This window comes from Chamaea fasciata, unplaced genomic scaffold (assembly GCF_029207755.1).
Source record: "Chamaea fasciata isolate MVZ Bird 193981 ecotype frontalis unplaced genomic scaffold, bChaFas1.0.hap1 SCAF_25, whole genome shotgun sequence".
Lineage (NCBI taxonomy): Eukaryota > Metazoa > Chordata > Aves > Passeriformes > Sylviidae > Chamaea > Chamaea fasciata.
In genome coordinates this window covers 5,703,197-5,719,083 of record NW_027094110.1, presented here as the reverse complement: position 1 = coordinate 5,719,083, position 15,887 = coordinate 5,703,197, and the positions used below count along the sequence as shown (strand labels likewise).

Here is a 15,887-nt window from a genome sequence, read left to right as displayed (position 1 = left end):
GAACACGGATTTCCAACTTGCAGTAACTTCTGAGAGGACTTCCAAGAGTTTTAAACCATAAGCCAAAGACTTAGAACTGGCAGCTGATAAAAGTGCCACGTAAAACCCCAGAAAGCCAAGGGTTCCACTCAGCCACACTCCACTCTGAACAGTTCTAGGGTAGCTGCCTGGGCCGTGTGTTCCTCACACCTCAGGGTTAAGGTCAACACAGATCCAGCTCTCTCCAACGTGCAGGTGAAGGGAAGAATAATTTGGAACCTTAACATTCTTATCATTATTCATCTAAGACTGTTGGGGCTATACAGTCATCATGAAAGCAGGCAAGTCTTCCTGCATCCTTCCATTTTGGAGACTACCATAGGAGACACCACAAATTTTGCTACTTTTTCCAGATATTCCTTTAAGTCCCAAGGTCAGCTCATCAAAATCCAATTAAGTTGTAAAGGGACATAATTCCCATGAATAATCTAGTATGGAATAAGATGAAATCTGATGAAAAAATGTTTTTTAAATACCTAAGGACTTATCCAGGAAAAATAAGAGAATGTGGATGACAAATAAAGGAAGAATGGGGTTTTGGCCCTTGACAGAAACTCTGTGCCAAAAAAACCAGTGTCTGATTGAACAGACATACAAGAGCTCCTGCCATTGTTCCAAAGGTAAAGCCTAAACCGTCCAGCTGAGACACAGAAATAGAAATATGCAAGATGGATCTCCAGAGAAGAGTCTGCCAGTCAATTCCAAAGGCAACAATTCCATTGCCCATCTGTTCACACTGGCACATTATAGTGGATAAGGAAGATTCAACACACATGGAAACCACCACAGCACCTCTGTAATAAAAGTGGCTTCACTTATCAGCTTTAAGTCACGCTCTAATCAAAGAGGGTTGGGTTGGGTTGGGGGAGTAGCACAGGAGTCCGACACATACAGGCACCCCGTGGGCCATCAAAGTGTTCGGGTTCATTATGGTGACAAGTTGGTGCAAGAGATCTGGCTGGGACTCAAATAGCTCTGGAGCAAGTTTCTTCATTACATCCTCCAGCTGCTCAGCTGCGTACCCTGGGGCTCCATACCACGTTTTAGGCTCACCCCTGCAAGATTATTAAAAAAAGTTAAATATAAGCAAACTTTTAAGTTACATTTTTACTCTTCTGCTTTAAAATACACCATGTATAGGGCATATCACCAGGAAGGAATGCAAAGGTTCTGTACCTTCCTGAATCTTCACACTTTACACAGGTCCCTCTTCTCCAGACCTGCCTACACTTCTGAGCAGGTACTTCAAATATTGTGGGGGAGGGAGAAAAAAAATCTGAAGAAGTTCTCAGTGAAGTTCTGCTGATTCCAGCACAATTTCAAAACATAAGCTGCTTGTCTTTTCCCATGAACACAAACTCCCTCTTGGGTCCAACAACCAAAGCCAGTTCTTTCTGTCTTATGCATAACTGCCATAAAAGCAACATGCAGGAAGTAGAAATCAAACTTCCAAATAAAGCAAGACTTCAAGGGGGGGAAAAAAAAAAAAGCATATCCAGAGTAGGAACAAAGAACTTTCAGCACCAGCTCTACCCAATGCAAGACAGCAGAGAGAAGTAAGGGGATGCAGATGTGTTCCAACAGTACTGTCTCAAGCTTACACTGACACTGGCTCACTGCAGCACTGAGACAAAAACACCTCCAGGGCCTTAGAAAGAAATAACTTAGAAAAGGTATTTAGAAAGGAAAACAGACAAATCAACTTATTCAAAGACTTCTGAAGAGTTGGCAGACTAAAACTGACCCAACAGTGTTCTTTTCTTCCATCAATCATGAAGTAATTGGGAGAATTCCAAAAGAAAAGAGTGAAGTGTGAATCCAGAAGTCTATCTCTCATCCCTAGGAGCTGATTCCTGTACTCACACAGCCAGGGGAAGAGGAGAGCCAGCAGGATGGACTGTGGACTGTGGCAGGATGGCAGTTACACACAAGGTATCACAAGGAGTTATTACAGAGTATTCAACAACTTTGCAGCCTTGCATCTGGCCATCATCCTGGGACAACTCTAGAAATCCAGGAAGACCAGCCACAGACACAACTAAAAACCATCCCATGTCTGGACTGGGTTAGTCGAGAGTTCTGCTCCCTGATAGATGCCAGCATTGAGGAATAGGTGACAAATATTAACTGTGCTAAACTTGGAGCATGATACTGGAACTGGGGGTCTCTGGACCTCAGGGGACCAAGTAACAGAGCTGTCCCGCAGGTATTGAGGTGCCTGCAGCCTGAGGGAGCAGCAGTGGAGGTCACAGGTCTTTTTGCTCCGCTTCCTGACTGCTCCACATCTCTGCCTGTACAAATACCAGCAGCAATGCTGGCAATTCTTCCTCTGTCCAGGACTGACATCTTATTCATTTCCAAGCATCTTTAGAAGCAAACGTTTGGGGGTTTTTTCCCTTTTACCATTTCTAGAACTAACACAGGACTCAGAGTTCTGTACGAGGACTACTGTCTTCAACCTTGGGAAAGCTCTGCTGCTGCAGCCTGGGTCACTTGGGATTAGCTGCTCACAACACTGCACCAGGCAGGACACAGGCTCCTCCAAGGCACGTGGGAACACTGAAGACGGACACGGCATCCCTGGGCTCTCCCAAGAACCAGTCCTGCTTTTTGCAGTCTTTGATTCAGACTGTGGAGCACTGTCTCTGCAGAAGCAGGTTGTTCAGACTGCTCTGGCCAAGAACAGTTTTAAGCTCAACCACACGTTGCACTCCAATGCAGACTTAAACCTCTGCACTGAAGGGAAATAAAGAGGAACATCTGCAAATGAAAGGACATCAAGGACTCTCCTGCTGGAAGATAAATAAATTGAAAGCAGATCAGGCAATTTGCATGTGTGTCTGGATGAATCTTGTGTATGCACAAATACACCTATGCACTGACACCTGTCTGGCCTTCTGCAGACAATGCAATGGGGACACACTGTGTAGGACAGAAAGCCATTCTAAGAACAGCGAGGAAAACTCCCAGAAGAAATGAAATCTGTGCTGCAATCTCCTCTCCCACCCACAGTTTTCAGTCTGACTAAAGGCTCAGACAAAGAGGGAAAAAAAAAGCAGTGACACATGACAAAAATGATCGTCTTTACCACGTAATCCTGTCACTCCTTCACTCACCCTCACTCAAACATTTGTTTTTGTAACAGTAAGCACATGAAAACAAGTGAATTAAGTCACTGGCTCTTGGGCTGCACTGCAGAAGCTGCTATTTCAAGGAGCAGCAGCTGAATAACCAACCAAAAAGGACTCACTGAACAGCAGCTGGGATGTGATTTTACCATTCTGCTTGAATACTCATATGTACTAGGAAAGAGAAAGAGCTTGACAGGTTTCAGGAAGAGTGACAACCATAATCCAGACTCTAGAAAAGCTGTTGTAAGGTGAGAAGTTCAAGGAGTTCAGTCTATTTAGAATATCAAAGAGATGGCAAAGATCTGTCCTGATTACAGCTGACAAGTGTTGGCTTGATGAGAGGATTTATGACAGCATGATCCATCTAACAGACAAAACGTGCCGGAACTGAGTTGCTAGCTGAAGTTGGATGATTTTAAAAAGAAAACTCGCATGGTTTTTAGTTTACATTGAGTATAATAAAACATTTGATGGAGTATCTGCTGCATCTCTCATGGATTTTTTTAAACTGGGAATGGATGTCTCTTTCCAAAATATGACCTCTTGTCCAAAAGTTAATCAATGTAAGAATTACACTGTCAGATTTGACCCTGCTGCAACAGGACAGCAACGGTTACTCTGGCTGAGCTCTGTGAATCTGCTTTTATTCCACTAATTAAGGGGAATAGGGAAATAAAGGGAGATTGCTTCCTAGACTGGGTTTATTCCTCAAACTCACCAATGCAGATAGTTAATGGAATAGCTCCAGTGGTCTTCTATATGCCAACAAAACGAGGAAAAGCACATTCCTACGTACAGCCAGGGCAATTTCATCCCACAGATGTCCGCAGTGATGTGAGCAAGCACAGACTGCTCCATCACAGGCATGTTGTTTAAATTCCAGCCACTATCAAGGTATTCCTGAAAATTGAAGAGAATAGTCACAGGTTCATATATCAGGAACTGAAAAACCCAAGAAGATAAAACTGCACAAGAGCAATAGAAGAAAAGCACTTTTCCCAACTGAGGAACGTAAGAATCAGATCAGTGACTCAAAGACTAAACCCTCCATTGTCTTTGCCTCTTTCACAGCCCTGACCTGGCCTGCTTTGTTAAAACGAGACCTGTTTTATTTGGTTTTATTTGGTTTGGAAGTCATTTATTAACTACTAGAATAAACCTATGGCTTTGAATGGCTGATCACAAGTTTTATTCATTCAAAACCCCAATGTAGTTCTCCTCTTCAAACACTCTGCCAGACACACAAAACAAACACTTTACAACCCAGTTCCATCATTGCGCTTTGAACCAAGGAGAGTCATTCAATGAAAAACTGCAATAAAAACATACACAGTCAACTCAAAGACCTACCTCTTCTTCTGGTCTAACTTTAAACTTCCCACCTCTAACTGGGAAGCCACTGCCAAACTCCTTCGAAGCAATGTCAGCTCCATATTCCACTGTCACATCCTCTTCAATGGTACTGACAAGTCTCCAAAATTCTTTTTCAACCAGCTCAGTGGGGACCATCTAGGTATGAAAAGGGAGTATGTACTGAAGAATCAGTAGATAAGAAGCATGTGCATTAAAGCTGTCTGAGGGAGGAACCTCCATTAGCTTGAAGCTTTTCCCCATTTTAAAATTGTTTCAACAAGAGAAAAACAACTGCAGCAGAGGTGTGGTTCCAGGAGATGCTGCTGCCCTGTTCTCTCAGGAATGGCTGACAGTCACTGCTCTCTTCCCTACAGACACTTCTTTTAAAGTGGGAAAAAGCCAAATAAAACCACAAGCAGCTGGTGGAACAAGAAACCACAACACCAGCAAGAACCAGGATTCGCTGATGTAAATGAGAACCTCTGATTTGGGATTTCACCCCTTTCAAAACCAGGATCCCTTCTTTCCCCCCTGCCCAGAGTTACCTATCTTAGTTAACCACACAAAATGAACTCTACACAACATGAGGATAAAGCAGGAACATACGTGTACTGGCATGTTAAAATAGTCTGACTTGAAGGCATCAGCCATTTCCCCAAACGTGCGGAGAGTGTAGTCTCGTGCTGCTTGTTCAAACCCAAAGGCTTCTTGAGGCTTGTTACACTCCTGCAAGCGAAAAGGTAATTGTTTCTGTAACATGTTAACACAACACTGTGCTCAGATTTACAAAAACGGGCTCCTGTAACAGCTTCTGAGCAGTAAGAAAGAAGGACACCACTGAAATGAAAACACTCCCAAAGGGCAAAGTCAGATGAAGAAACTCTGCTTGATTCACCAAATCACAGTATTTATTTATAGATCTGCATAAACATTAATGAATCCCTAATTTCTCCTTACTCTAGTAGAGCTAAGCAGGATAAGATCTATAAACCACCACACTGAAGTACCCAGTGAGACTGCAATTTTAAGTACAGAGAAAAGATGTCAGTTAAAATCCAAAATGTTCTTCAAAGGCAGGCCATTTTTTGGCTCAAAACAGTAAGTGTCAGCTTCGCAATATAAAGCATTCCCAGTCTTCATTTTAGCTTTACCTCTATCACCTTGTTTGCACAACCTTAAATAACAACAAATGTACTTTCTAATCCTGTGATCAGTTTAAAAAAAACCCCACAAAATACAAATTTGCCTTTGGCCTAACTGTAGTGATTTATCAGATTACCTGAGCCAGACACTGGGGACACCTCCAGTCCCCTTTGGGAACATCATGGAGGGGTGGAATTAAACAGAAGGTGTGGTAACTGTCATCACAGCCGTCACACAGCAGGAGTCGGTCCTCATCATTCCCACTGCCACACAGGAGACACACATACAAATCCACCTGCAACACAAAATTCCACAGTAGGAATGGGTGCGCTGAAAGTAACTCAGGGTGAAAGCAGTTTGGTAACTCCCATCTGTGACGCTTCCCAAAGATTATTCTTACTCTGTCTCTGCAATGGAAATGAGACAAACACACCCTGAATATTCTTTTAGAAGTTTAAATACTTCCCTCTGTAACTGAAGGAAAAACCGTAAGAGCTGCAAGCCTTTCCATGCGGTTTTTTTCCCCAAATGCCAGAAGACTTGACCGAGTGCCAGGATAGTTCACATCAGCAGCACTGTGGCCTTGGCAGGTAGAACCCAACACCTGGGGCCGGGTAGAAATAACCCAACATTTGCTGGGGGCCCACAAACCCTTTTGCCAAGTGCAGCCTTGTTGGGAAAGGTGAGACCACGGGTACTCCTACGCAGCCTCAGGTGTTTCATTCCCCTCTGAGACCAATTGCAGTAGAAGACAGAAATCTGGAGAGAAAGGGGTTCCTTGTTGGTAGAGGCGTTCCTTATTTTCACCAGAGAAGGCACCAACCTCCCAGTACAGCTTTGGGTAGGGGGGGCAGCTATTAACTCTGACAGAGCAGCTCCCAAGCCCCAGGGAACAAGCACAGGCACTCCAACCTGGGATGGGCTCTCTACTGCTTGTCCTACACCCAGCTCTCACCAGCAATAGCCTGGAAGGCTCTTCCCAAACACAGAAGAGAGTCATGAGGACAGGCAGAACCTCTTGTCTTATGTTGTTAAAAAAAGCAGCAGCATCTCCTGCTCCTCCCCACAAGCTTTTCTCATTTGGGGCATGAGGGTGTCAGGCTTCTGGTATTTGCCCTCTTCATTCTCAAGTACCAGCTACAGGTGTGGATTGAATGAGAACATGTTGGGTTTTAGGAGGGACCCAACTTGTGGCACGGGCAGAAAGAATGTTGGCATTATCTCGGCCACTGCCCTCAGGTGGGGGTTTTGGGGGGATAGTTGGTGGTGTGTGGAGAGCTGGAGCAGGAACGGGGTTGGTTTAAGATGCATTTGAACAAAGCTTCCAATTTAGTGCTGAGATTGTGGAATTAGGGGCAGGTCTGTGAAGTGCCATGTGTCACAGCCTGCACGGAGCTCCCCCGAGGTTACAAAGCAGTGGGGAGTGATCAGGTAACACAAGAACCACTTCCACTGGACTATGCTTTCAAAATGCTTATTTTGAGACTGTACTTTGGAGACAGAAAATAAGTTACTTTAGTTATAGATAACGAAACTTAACCATCCTGTCATTTCCAGCTTTGTGAAGCAGGAAGCTTTGGTAGTGTTGATATTCCAGCAGGCACAAACACTGCTGTGCTTCAGCCCAGGCCTCCAACAAGAAGACAAGAGTCTTCCACATGACAAAGTGACAACAGATTTTACTACACACCCCAGAGAAATCCAGAAACCCCTGCAAAACATGCAGCTGCAGGACAGCAGGGGGTACTCACAGCATTGGTGGGTTTTTTAGATCTGACTTTGGATTTGTCCTTCTCTGGCTCCCCAGAAAGTTCTTTCTTCTCAGGGAGTTTCACCACACTGCGTATTTCCTTGTCTGGGCAAAAAAAAACCCCAAAAGAACAGAGTATTACAAAATGTTTCAATGCTTCTTTGTAATTATTTGTTTTATTTATTGCTTGTTAGACTGCATCATACAAGGTATTTGGTGAATTGTTATCCCCCCTAGACTTGCTTCAGTCAGTGCAGGGCAAGACTTGAACTCCTGCAATGCCTCCAGAAGCCAGTATTATGCAAAAATCCCAGCACACCACCACGAACCAGCACTGGTTTTCACAGCCCACAGTTTTTCAGTACTTTATATGCCATTTCAATTAATTTTAATTAAATTATGAGCAGGTTTATAAGCAAAAGTTTTCCTTCCATGTGGTGTTAAAGAATGTTGTCAGGAGCTTTTTCCTTCTACTCTTGGGGGAGGGAGGCTAGCGCTTAGAGACTCCTTGAAGAAAAAAAATCAAATTACAAACACCATAATCTAAACAAATTACTGAAAAAAAGATTTTGAATGAACAAATGAGACTGAGAGATTGCTCAGGTAATTTCAATTATTGAGGAGTTGTAAATGGTTCCTGTATTTATTTGGCTAAACTATTTATTAGCAAACTTGTTCTACTGTTTGATAGCATTTAATACTCTTTCTCAGTCTCAAATAATTATTTCTTAAGGAAGGAACAGACTCAGGACTGCTGATAGCAGCAATTTAATCATATTACGAGAACTTTATCATTAAGCTCAAAACATACTATCTTTTGCTTTCATGAGTTTAATTTCCTGATTTCAAGTCCAAATTCTTTCCTAAAAATGTCTGATATCTGATAGATTCTTAGAAGAGTTCATTCTATTTAAAGCTCATGGACTGATGTTATTTAAAATACAAACCAAAAACATGGCTTCAGTCTCATTTCTGATTGCTCCAGAAGAGACACCCAAATTCAAAAAAGTGTAAGTCTTTTACAAATAAAAATATCATCCTCAAGAAAACTCAACCACTTACAAGAAAAAGAAATAGAAATACTTCAAACCCATAAAAGAACTTTTATCAAAAAAATCCAATTTTAAAATTAACTGGAAGTTGAGGTTTTTATAAAATACTTTGAAAAGTTCCAACTGCTGATTTGAGCTTTAGTCTTAAAATGCATTTGTGCAAAGTAACAAACTGCATTCATGCTGTGTTTCACTCACCGCCTTCGCTCTTAGGAGGGGCACAGCCCATTCTGCGTCTCAGATTGTGAGTTCTGGCTTCTGGAGGGTCAGTCTCAGTTTTAACATTGGTTGCCTTTAAAAAAGAAAAAACAAAACAAGGAAAAATGCCTCAGTAACATCCTTAGCTGGAAGACTCTCGTTTGCCACTTGTGTTTGGGAAGATGCTCACTGCCAGCTGATCTGGCCGCTTGCCCGAGCACAGTGAGATGAGTTTGGAATCTCCAGCTGGCTATGAGAAAGGCTGGCTCTGTCAGTCCCAACTAAACATTTTCTAAGGTCCCTTCCATTTCACGACTCCTTGGTGTGAGACACAAACACCTCAGTGAGGTACCAGGAGGGCTTGAGACTCGTAACTTGCCTCATCCCAGGAAAAAGGCGGGGAGGTGAGAGTCAGAGAACTCTGAGGATTTCAAATAAACTCAGAACCATTTGATACTTACAAACCACTAAATCTAAAGAGACACCTGGAGTTCTGAAATACTTGTCTTCAATTATACACAAGTAGCTCAGAGAGAAATAATGCAGGGAACAACATGGAAGATTCAAAAGCAAAGCCTCCAAAATGTCCATGCCAATAATGATAGCAGGATTTGGCTTTGCTTTCAGTGGGACCCATTAGGAAGCAAAGAACAAGCACCTCGGTGCTTTCACAGATTTTCTTGTACTCCTGAGGAGCAGAACACGCTCTAGCCTCCAAAGCAGGGACCTTTGTTGGTGCATCTTGGAACTTTCAACATAGAATAATGCTCTTCCATTAAATTCTTACATTTCTTCCCTGAAGTTTTGGGATGGTGGGAGAACAATTCCCAAATCCCTCAGTGTTACAAGAGGTCTCTCCAACACCATTTTTTAAGGAAATGAGGTCATGCAACAAGTCAGTCACTCTCAGGCACCCCCTGAAGCCCAGAAGATGGGATGTGTGGCCCAGGTCTAAGGCAGGACTAGACACAGCCCCAGCTACTCCAAGGGGTGGGAACTGTTGTTCATCTAGTGCTTTTTGTATGCATAGTTTGCTTAACTTTGATTTTTACAGAGCTGGTTTTGGCATTATTTCCTCATCACTTTTTGTGTTCTCTTTGCGCAAATATCTCCATCAGACCAGGCAGAGGTCCCATTGCTTAAGATAAGCACCAACAGAAGTTGTTCACTGCGTGCAGCAGTCCCCTGAACCTCAAGTGCAAGGACAGACCCCCAACATTTGCATCTTCAGCTCCTCTGAGCTGTGCCTTTTGTGCTTCAGCTGATTCCGATCTTCACAAGAGCAGTTCTTGGTTTGCCTGAGCCTTTTATCACATCAAGTCATCTCACTTTCACCTCCCCTGCATCCTTGTGGTCTTTCACACTGAACTATTCTACATCAAGCACCTAAAGCCTTTGCATTTCAAACCCAGCCTAGACAGTCATTGCCCTTTTCCCTTTTCACTATCATTTTCTCCTGACTGTTTACTCACCAGGTAGGAAAAGGGCAGGGTAAAACTGCGTGTGTCTCACAACTGCAAACTAACACTTATCCTATGGGCCACAATAATTTCCAGTACTTCCCTGTGGTTCACTTCTTCTAAATGTTTTTGGTCAACCCTTGAAATGCAGGAAACATCAAACTGGCAAACATGAGAATGAATTTAAGACTCACAGTTTAAGACACTGACAAATTGTTGTGTATCTCATTAGAGCAAAAACTGAGACGTGAACCAAACATTACTGTTTTGCAACCAGGTCAGTGCAAATTCCAACTGCTTGGAGCTCCAATGTTGAATAAAAAGGATTTAATCACTTCTCTGACTCCACTGACATAGAGCAGCAAAATTCATATTAACAAATCTTAACTTCGGGAAATTACTGTTTTATAAGACTACAGCTCCTGGCTAAGCCAACCAGTCCCCATTGCTCAGTTCAGCCTTAGCACTGTATGTTCCAGTTACTATCTTAATTATGGATTTTCTTTCCAAAAAACCGAGGTATACAACATCAGTGGTGCTTGGGGCAAGAGCTGAGAGGGCAGCCTTGCCTTTTGGCTAAGGATGAGCAGTTGGTTTCCCCCAAAATGACAAAAATATGCTCTCTGACACCACTGCCAGAGAAACAGCCGGAATTTTAGTGTGTATTTGTCCTGCTGTCAATTCCTAAGGGATCCATGAGAACAAGTATCCTTCAACCACAGGCAGACACTTCAAATGGAAAGTTTCAGCCCAAACTACTGAAGTTTTACTGAAGCTCAGAATTACAAATCCACTTGTAACCAGGTAGTTAAATTGAAAAGCTTTAGAAACCCTTAATTGTACCTCATTAACCAAGCATAATTACAGGCAGAATTTGCAATAGCTAAGCCGTACTATTGGTACTAATAAAGACCAAGACCAGAACAATGGGAGTTAATAAGAGTCTGAAACAAACTGTGACCTTCCTAACTCATGATGTCACCACTAATCAGACCCTCTCCTGGGAATATCCTCCCCTACCCTTCAACTGCTCAAACAAAAGAAATAGGAACTCTCTGGAGATAGGATCATCAGGCTGGAAAGGCTGAAGCCAAAGTATTACTGTTTTCCAGCAACAAAGGAGACACATGATCTCCTAAAATATGCCTTCACAGAAAATACTGAGATATAACCAATACCTTTCATGCTTACCCAAATAAATATTGTTTCTTAGGGACATGTAAGATTGTACAAAACCACACTGACTTGATGGCATACATTTTTCCTTATATTGCATGGGTAAATTAACACAAATTGATAGACCTCAAGAATGAAAAATGAATTAGAACAATGCTAATGTTATAATCAAAATCTTCTCTGCTCTAATAACTGGCTTCAACTCATGAGAGATGTACAAAAACCTCCTGGTACATTTAAAGAATAAGTGCTGCTCACTGACTGAGGAACAACAGATCAAAGCTGCGTCATTTCCAGGATTTGTCACCCGTTTTTTGACCTAAGAGCCTCACAGTATCTACATCATGCTGAAAGCATAACCCTACTGTACACACTCACCAACAGCTTCCACAGCAGAGCCTCGCAGAACTCCAAACCCCAGTAACACAGCTGGTAAAGTATCAGACAATTCTTACCCCTTATTTACAATTTATGCATTTATAAACGTGCAGGGGTCCCTGAGAGAGTGAAGCAGCTGTTCCCACACACACACACACACACAGAGATGTGCTCAGGGCGCTCTGCTGCCCTGCCCAGGCTCACCTCGGGCGTCAGGCGCTTGGCACGGCGGGCGGGCGGGCAGCTCTCCGACGGCGGCACCGACTGCCGCTGCGGGATGTCGTGGGGCTTGTACTCCTTGTCCTTCGTGTCACTGCTCAGCTCTGGCTTCTGCAAGCACTAAAGAGACAGTTTGATCACTTCATTTCTGCCTCCCCTTGCAATATGAACCGTGTAGAACAATTTCCTGGCTCATGGAAAGAACATAGACAGGGTCCTAATGATTCCTGTGCTGAGTTAATGAACAGCATGTCTGACAATGGTAACGTTACCTATCCGAACTAGGCACAACGTTGTTGGCGTTCTGGAAACTTAGAATTTGAGATTTTGGTATATAGTGATATACGTGAAGCAATATGGAGGATTCTGGGCATTGTCTAAGTCATTCTTCTTCACTTTCTTCCTTCTTCTTCATGGTTTTAGGTGTCTTTTTCTTATTGGGTGAAAGGATCCGCATTGCAGACCTTGGGTGGTCAATTATTGGGTTAAAAGTATAAATAATATAGGTGTCATCTCGTTATTGGGCAATTATCACTTAAAAGACATTGGAAAGAGTTAGAGACAGAGCTATTTCCTACCTTGTTAGCTAGAACTCACAACTCGTGAGATTGTGCTATTGATAAGGATTAATAAACATCTGAGTCTGAACACGAAAACTGCGTCCCATGCATTAATGCCGGCTCCAACATGAAGAAAAGATAGGGATCCTCACACAACATCACTTTTTCTTATCAGTTTAACAGCTGCAATAGCCATAATAATAGATCTTAAATAAAGCTGAAATCATCCTTTAAGTGTTAATGAGCACCAAACATTTCTTTGTGTGGAATACCAAGGCCAACTCTTCTGGCAGATGGGGCCTTTGCAGACTGGGTCACCAGCACTCTGGAACTGCTGAATGTCCTAAGGTTGAGTGGCTGTGATGCCAACATACAGAGCAATATAAAAGTAAATCACAAGCTATCAAACACCCCTGTCCTAACTGAAAACAGCTCTGCACTACACACATTGCAGGAGCTCCCTTCCTTACATGTTTTGGGGAGGACAACTGCTGCTTGAATTAAGGGCAGAAGGGAGAAGATGCAAAAACAGTTTTAGTTCTTTCAAGCTGCTGAATGAACACATTTAATTGCTGAAAACTGCGCATACCTCAGGCAAGAAACAGAATAATTAATGACAATTCCCCATTTGTCAAGCCACACAACACTCAGTAACTGCAGACAAAATGTAACAGTTTTTAATGAGTAAACAACAAATCCTACAGAAAGAAAAGATCTCATGTTGCCAGGAAGTAATTCATGAAATAGCTGGATCCACATTTCCCCAGTTCTGTTACTCTGTTCCCATCACAAGCATTTTCTCAGCAAGGGAGAGCAGTAAAGGACAGAGAGGTGTAAGGACGATGGTGCTCTATAGACAGCACAGAAAACAGACGTTCAGAAACAAATGACAGTCAGAACGGGGGAGTGAAAAGGAGGAAAAAACGTTATTTTAGAAGAGAAGTCTATGCCGAAAAATGATGTATTTAACAAAAAAGCAGTATCAGTCAAGAGCAGCAGGATGTCACTAACCATCACCCACAGACAGCCCGCAAGACTCACCAAAGAAACCTCTAGAACTGCTGCTTGCTGTGAGACTGCCTTCAGCCTCAGACTTTGTAAACCCTAGATTTATATTCTGAAAGCAAATAGCTGACTTTATTTCAGCATTAAATACACAGTACCACTCAACTTCACAGCTCATGAACAGTAAGTCCTTAGAGATGCTCAGAGGTTGGGTCTGGAGCTACAGAGCATTGCAGCTGCCTCTTCACAAGAGCCTGGTCCCTTAAAGCTCCCACTGGAACCGGAATCACAGGATCACAGAAGGGGTTGGGATGGAAGGATCTCAAAGATCACCTTCTTCTAAGCACCTTGCACTAAACGAGGTGGAGACCCATCTAACCTGGCCTTAAATGTTCCCATGGAAGAGGCATCTACCAAAGATGAAAGAAGATGATGTGACATCAACGTCAGTGGAAGAAAGCAAAAAAATCCAATTTCTCAGAACAGAAAACAGGCAAGCAAAAAGAGCAAATCAGTAAGAAAAGGTTGAAAATGAGAGAACAGAAAAGAATTTCTTTAAAATCTGGGTCCTTGAATCATTTCCTCATGTGAAAACCAAAATTATCAGGAAAAAAAAAAAGGAGTTTCTACTGCTTCATATAATAAAGGACATATGATCCTTGAGAACAAAGATCTAGAAGGCAAACAGCTTTTCCTAAACAAAAGTGTAAGAAAACCTTGAAAACCAACAGATTGTGCCTCACTTCAGTGCAATGCCCAAATAAACCCAAAACAAAAAAAGCCCCAAAACAAACAAAAACACACACAAAACAACCAAAAAACCCAAACAAGAAAAAGCCCAAAACCCTAAAACAACCCCCAAAAAACCAAACAAAAACCCACCCCAAACTCCCAACAACAAAAAACCCCAAAGCCCCCCAAAAAAACAACAAAATCCCCACCCCCAAACAATCAAAAAAAACCAACCCTGTACTTGTAGAACACAACTGGTTTAACCCTGCTACACATCCATGGAGGGGAAAACCCACCAAACTCCAGAGGTGCTCATTTATCTCCAGGAACCATGAAGGTGCCAGAGAACCATCTTGCACTGAAACATCTTTATCAGAGGCACACACATATAAACCTTTGAAAATACAAATCCCACTAAGGCCACTAAAGCCTTAGTTTGGAAAAGACACCAGATGCACAACTACTGAGTCAGCTGGATTCACTGAAAAACAGAAGACCACCTCGAGGCCCCCAAAATGTAGCTGCACTTTAAATCATGAAACATCTGGGCAACGCACCACAGCAAATGCACTGACAGAAGATTCCGGATGCCTCAGTTCGTGCAGGGGACACTTTTCCCTCTGGGCATTCAGTGTGACTCTCTGGGATGACACACTGTTACTACAGCTGGGAATGAGAGGCACAGGTGGCAGGAAGCAGCACCAACAGGTTCACTGCAGCTACTCTAGAGACACCTGAGGCCTATGTAGTCCAATTTCAAAATAAGAGGAAAATAAACATCCTGTGTAGAGAGCTGCTTTGGGTATTAGAAAGTGGCTGGTTTAAGCAATTTTTGCTGTTGGACTGAACATGAGCTTTAATGAAAACATGCTATTCCACTCTATTCCCTTCTGAACAGCTCCAGAGAGTTTCACTATTTCAGCATGTAGATCGAAATATCTCCAGCTGGAGTATCTGTCAAAATAACTCCTGAAGCCAGTTTAACGTGTATTGAAGCCACACAAATAGTTAATGCTATACACAGATCTAGATGAGATTAAAGTTATGGCACAGTCCGTGGAAACGACATAATTTTGTATTTTTGGCTTTTGCAGGAAAGAAGGCAATGAATATTTCAAGTATTACCAAATAAAGAAAAAAATATCAAAAGACTCAGTGATACAAGCAGTAATCTTGTCTGGATCATCACCAGAGCTGCGTGAAGAGCTTCTCTCAACAGGCTGGAGGAAGGAGGAAGCACATCTCCGACTGACAGCTGTCACATTGAAGAGCCACAGCTTCTCCAAAAACACACCTCAGGTGCTTAGATTCCCAGGAAAACAGTGAACAGACACACAGTAACAGACACCTACACAAGAAGCATCTGGGTAAGCACCACTTAATAACAATATGTGAAAAGAAATCAAAAAGAATCTCATTTGAGATGATACTTAAAAATCGTATTGTAAAATAAACTCACTTGAAAGACAACACTGTCAGGGAAAAAAAAAAAAGAATTAGAGTGGAAAGTCAGCTAAACCCAACTTATTTCTGTGGATTCTCTCAGGTCATTAAAAAAATCTGTGTCTGCCACATATAGGACAGGAATATTTTAACTGCCTGGGGACGGGAGGAACTAAAAAAGTAAGTTAACCGTACATGCATCACAGTCTAGAACTGCCTCCACATCAGTTTGGACAGATGTCCAGTGC

At 42.6% G+C, this 15,887-nt stretch overlaps 1 protein-coding gene across 1 annotated transcript in view; it reads right to left on the bottom strand.

Annotated features, from left to right (window-relative positions):
* The window catches only part of KDM5B (lysine demethylase 5B), a 55,807-nt gene that overhangs the window by 23,029 nt on the left and 16,891 nt on the right, over positions 1 to 15,887 (bottom strand). The window contains exons 5-12 of the mRNA XM_066203753.1: positions 11,885 to 12,019; positions 8,667 to 8,760; positions 7,418 to 7,521; positions 5,803 to 5,961; positions 5,130 to 5,249; positions 4,521 to 4,679; positions 3,889 to 4,070; positions 932 to 1,094 (exon numbers count right to left, since the gene is read on the bottom strand). Coding sequence (XP_066059850.1) covers positions 932 to 1,094; positions 3,889 to 4,070; positions 4,521 to 4,679; positions 5,130 to 5,249; positions 5,803 to 5,961; positions 7,418 to 7,521; positions 8,667 to 8,760; positions 11,885 to 12,019 — 1,116 coding nt within the window. The remainder of the gene's footprint in view (positions 1 to 931; positions 1,095 to 3,888; positions 4,071 to 4,520; positions 4,680 to 5,129; positions 5,250 to 5,802; positions 5,962 to 7,417; positions 7,522 to 8,666; positions 8,761 to 11,884; positions 12,020 to 15,887) is intronic.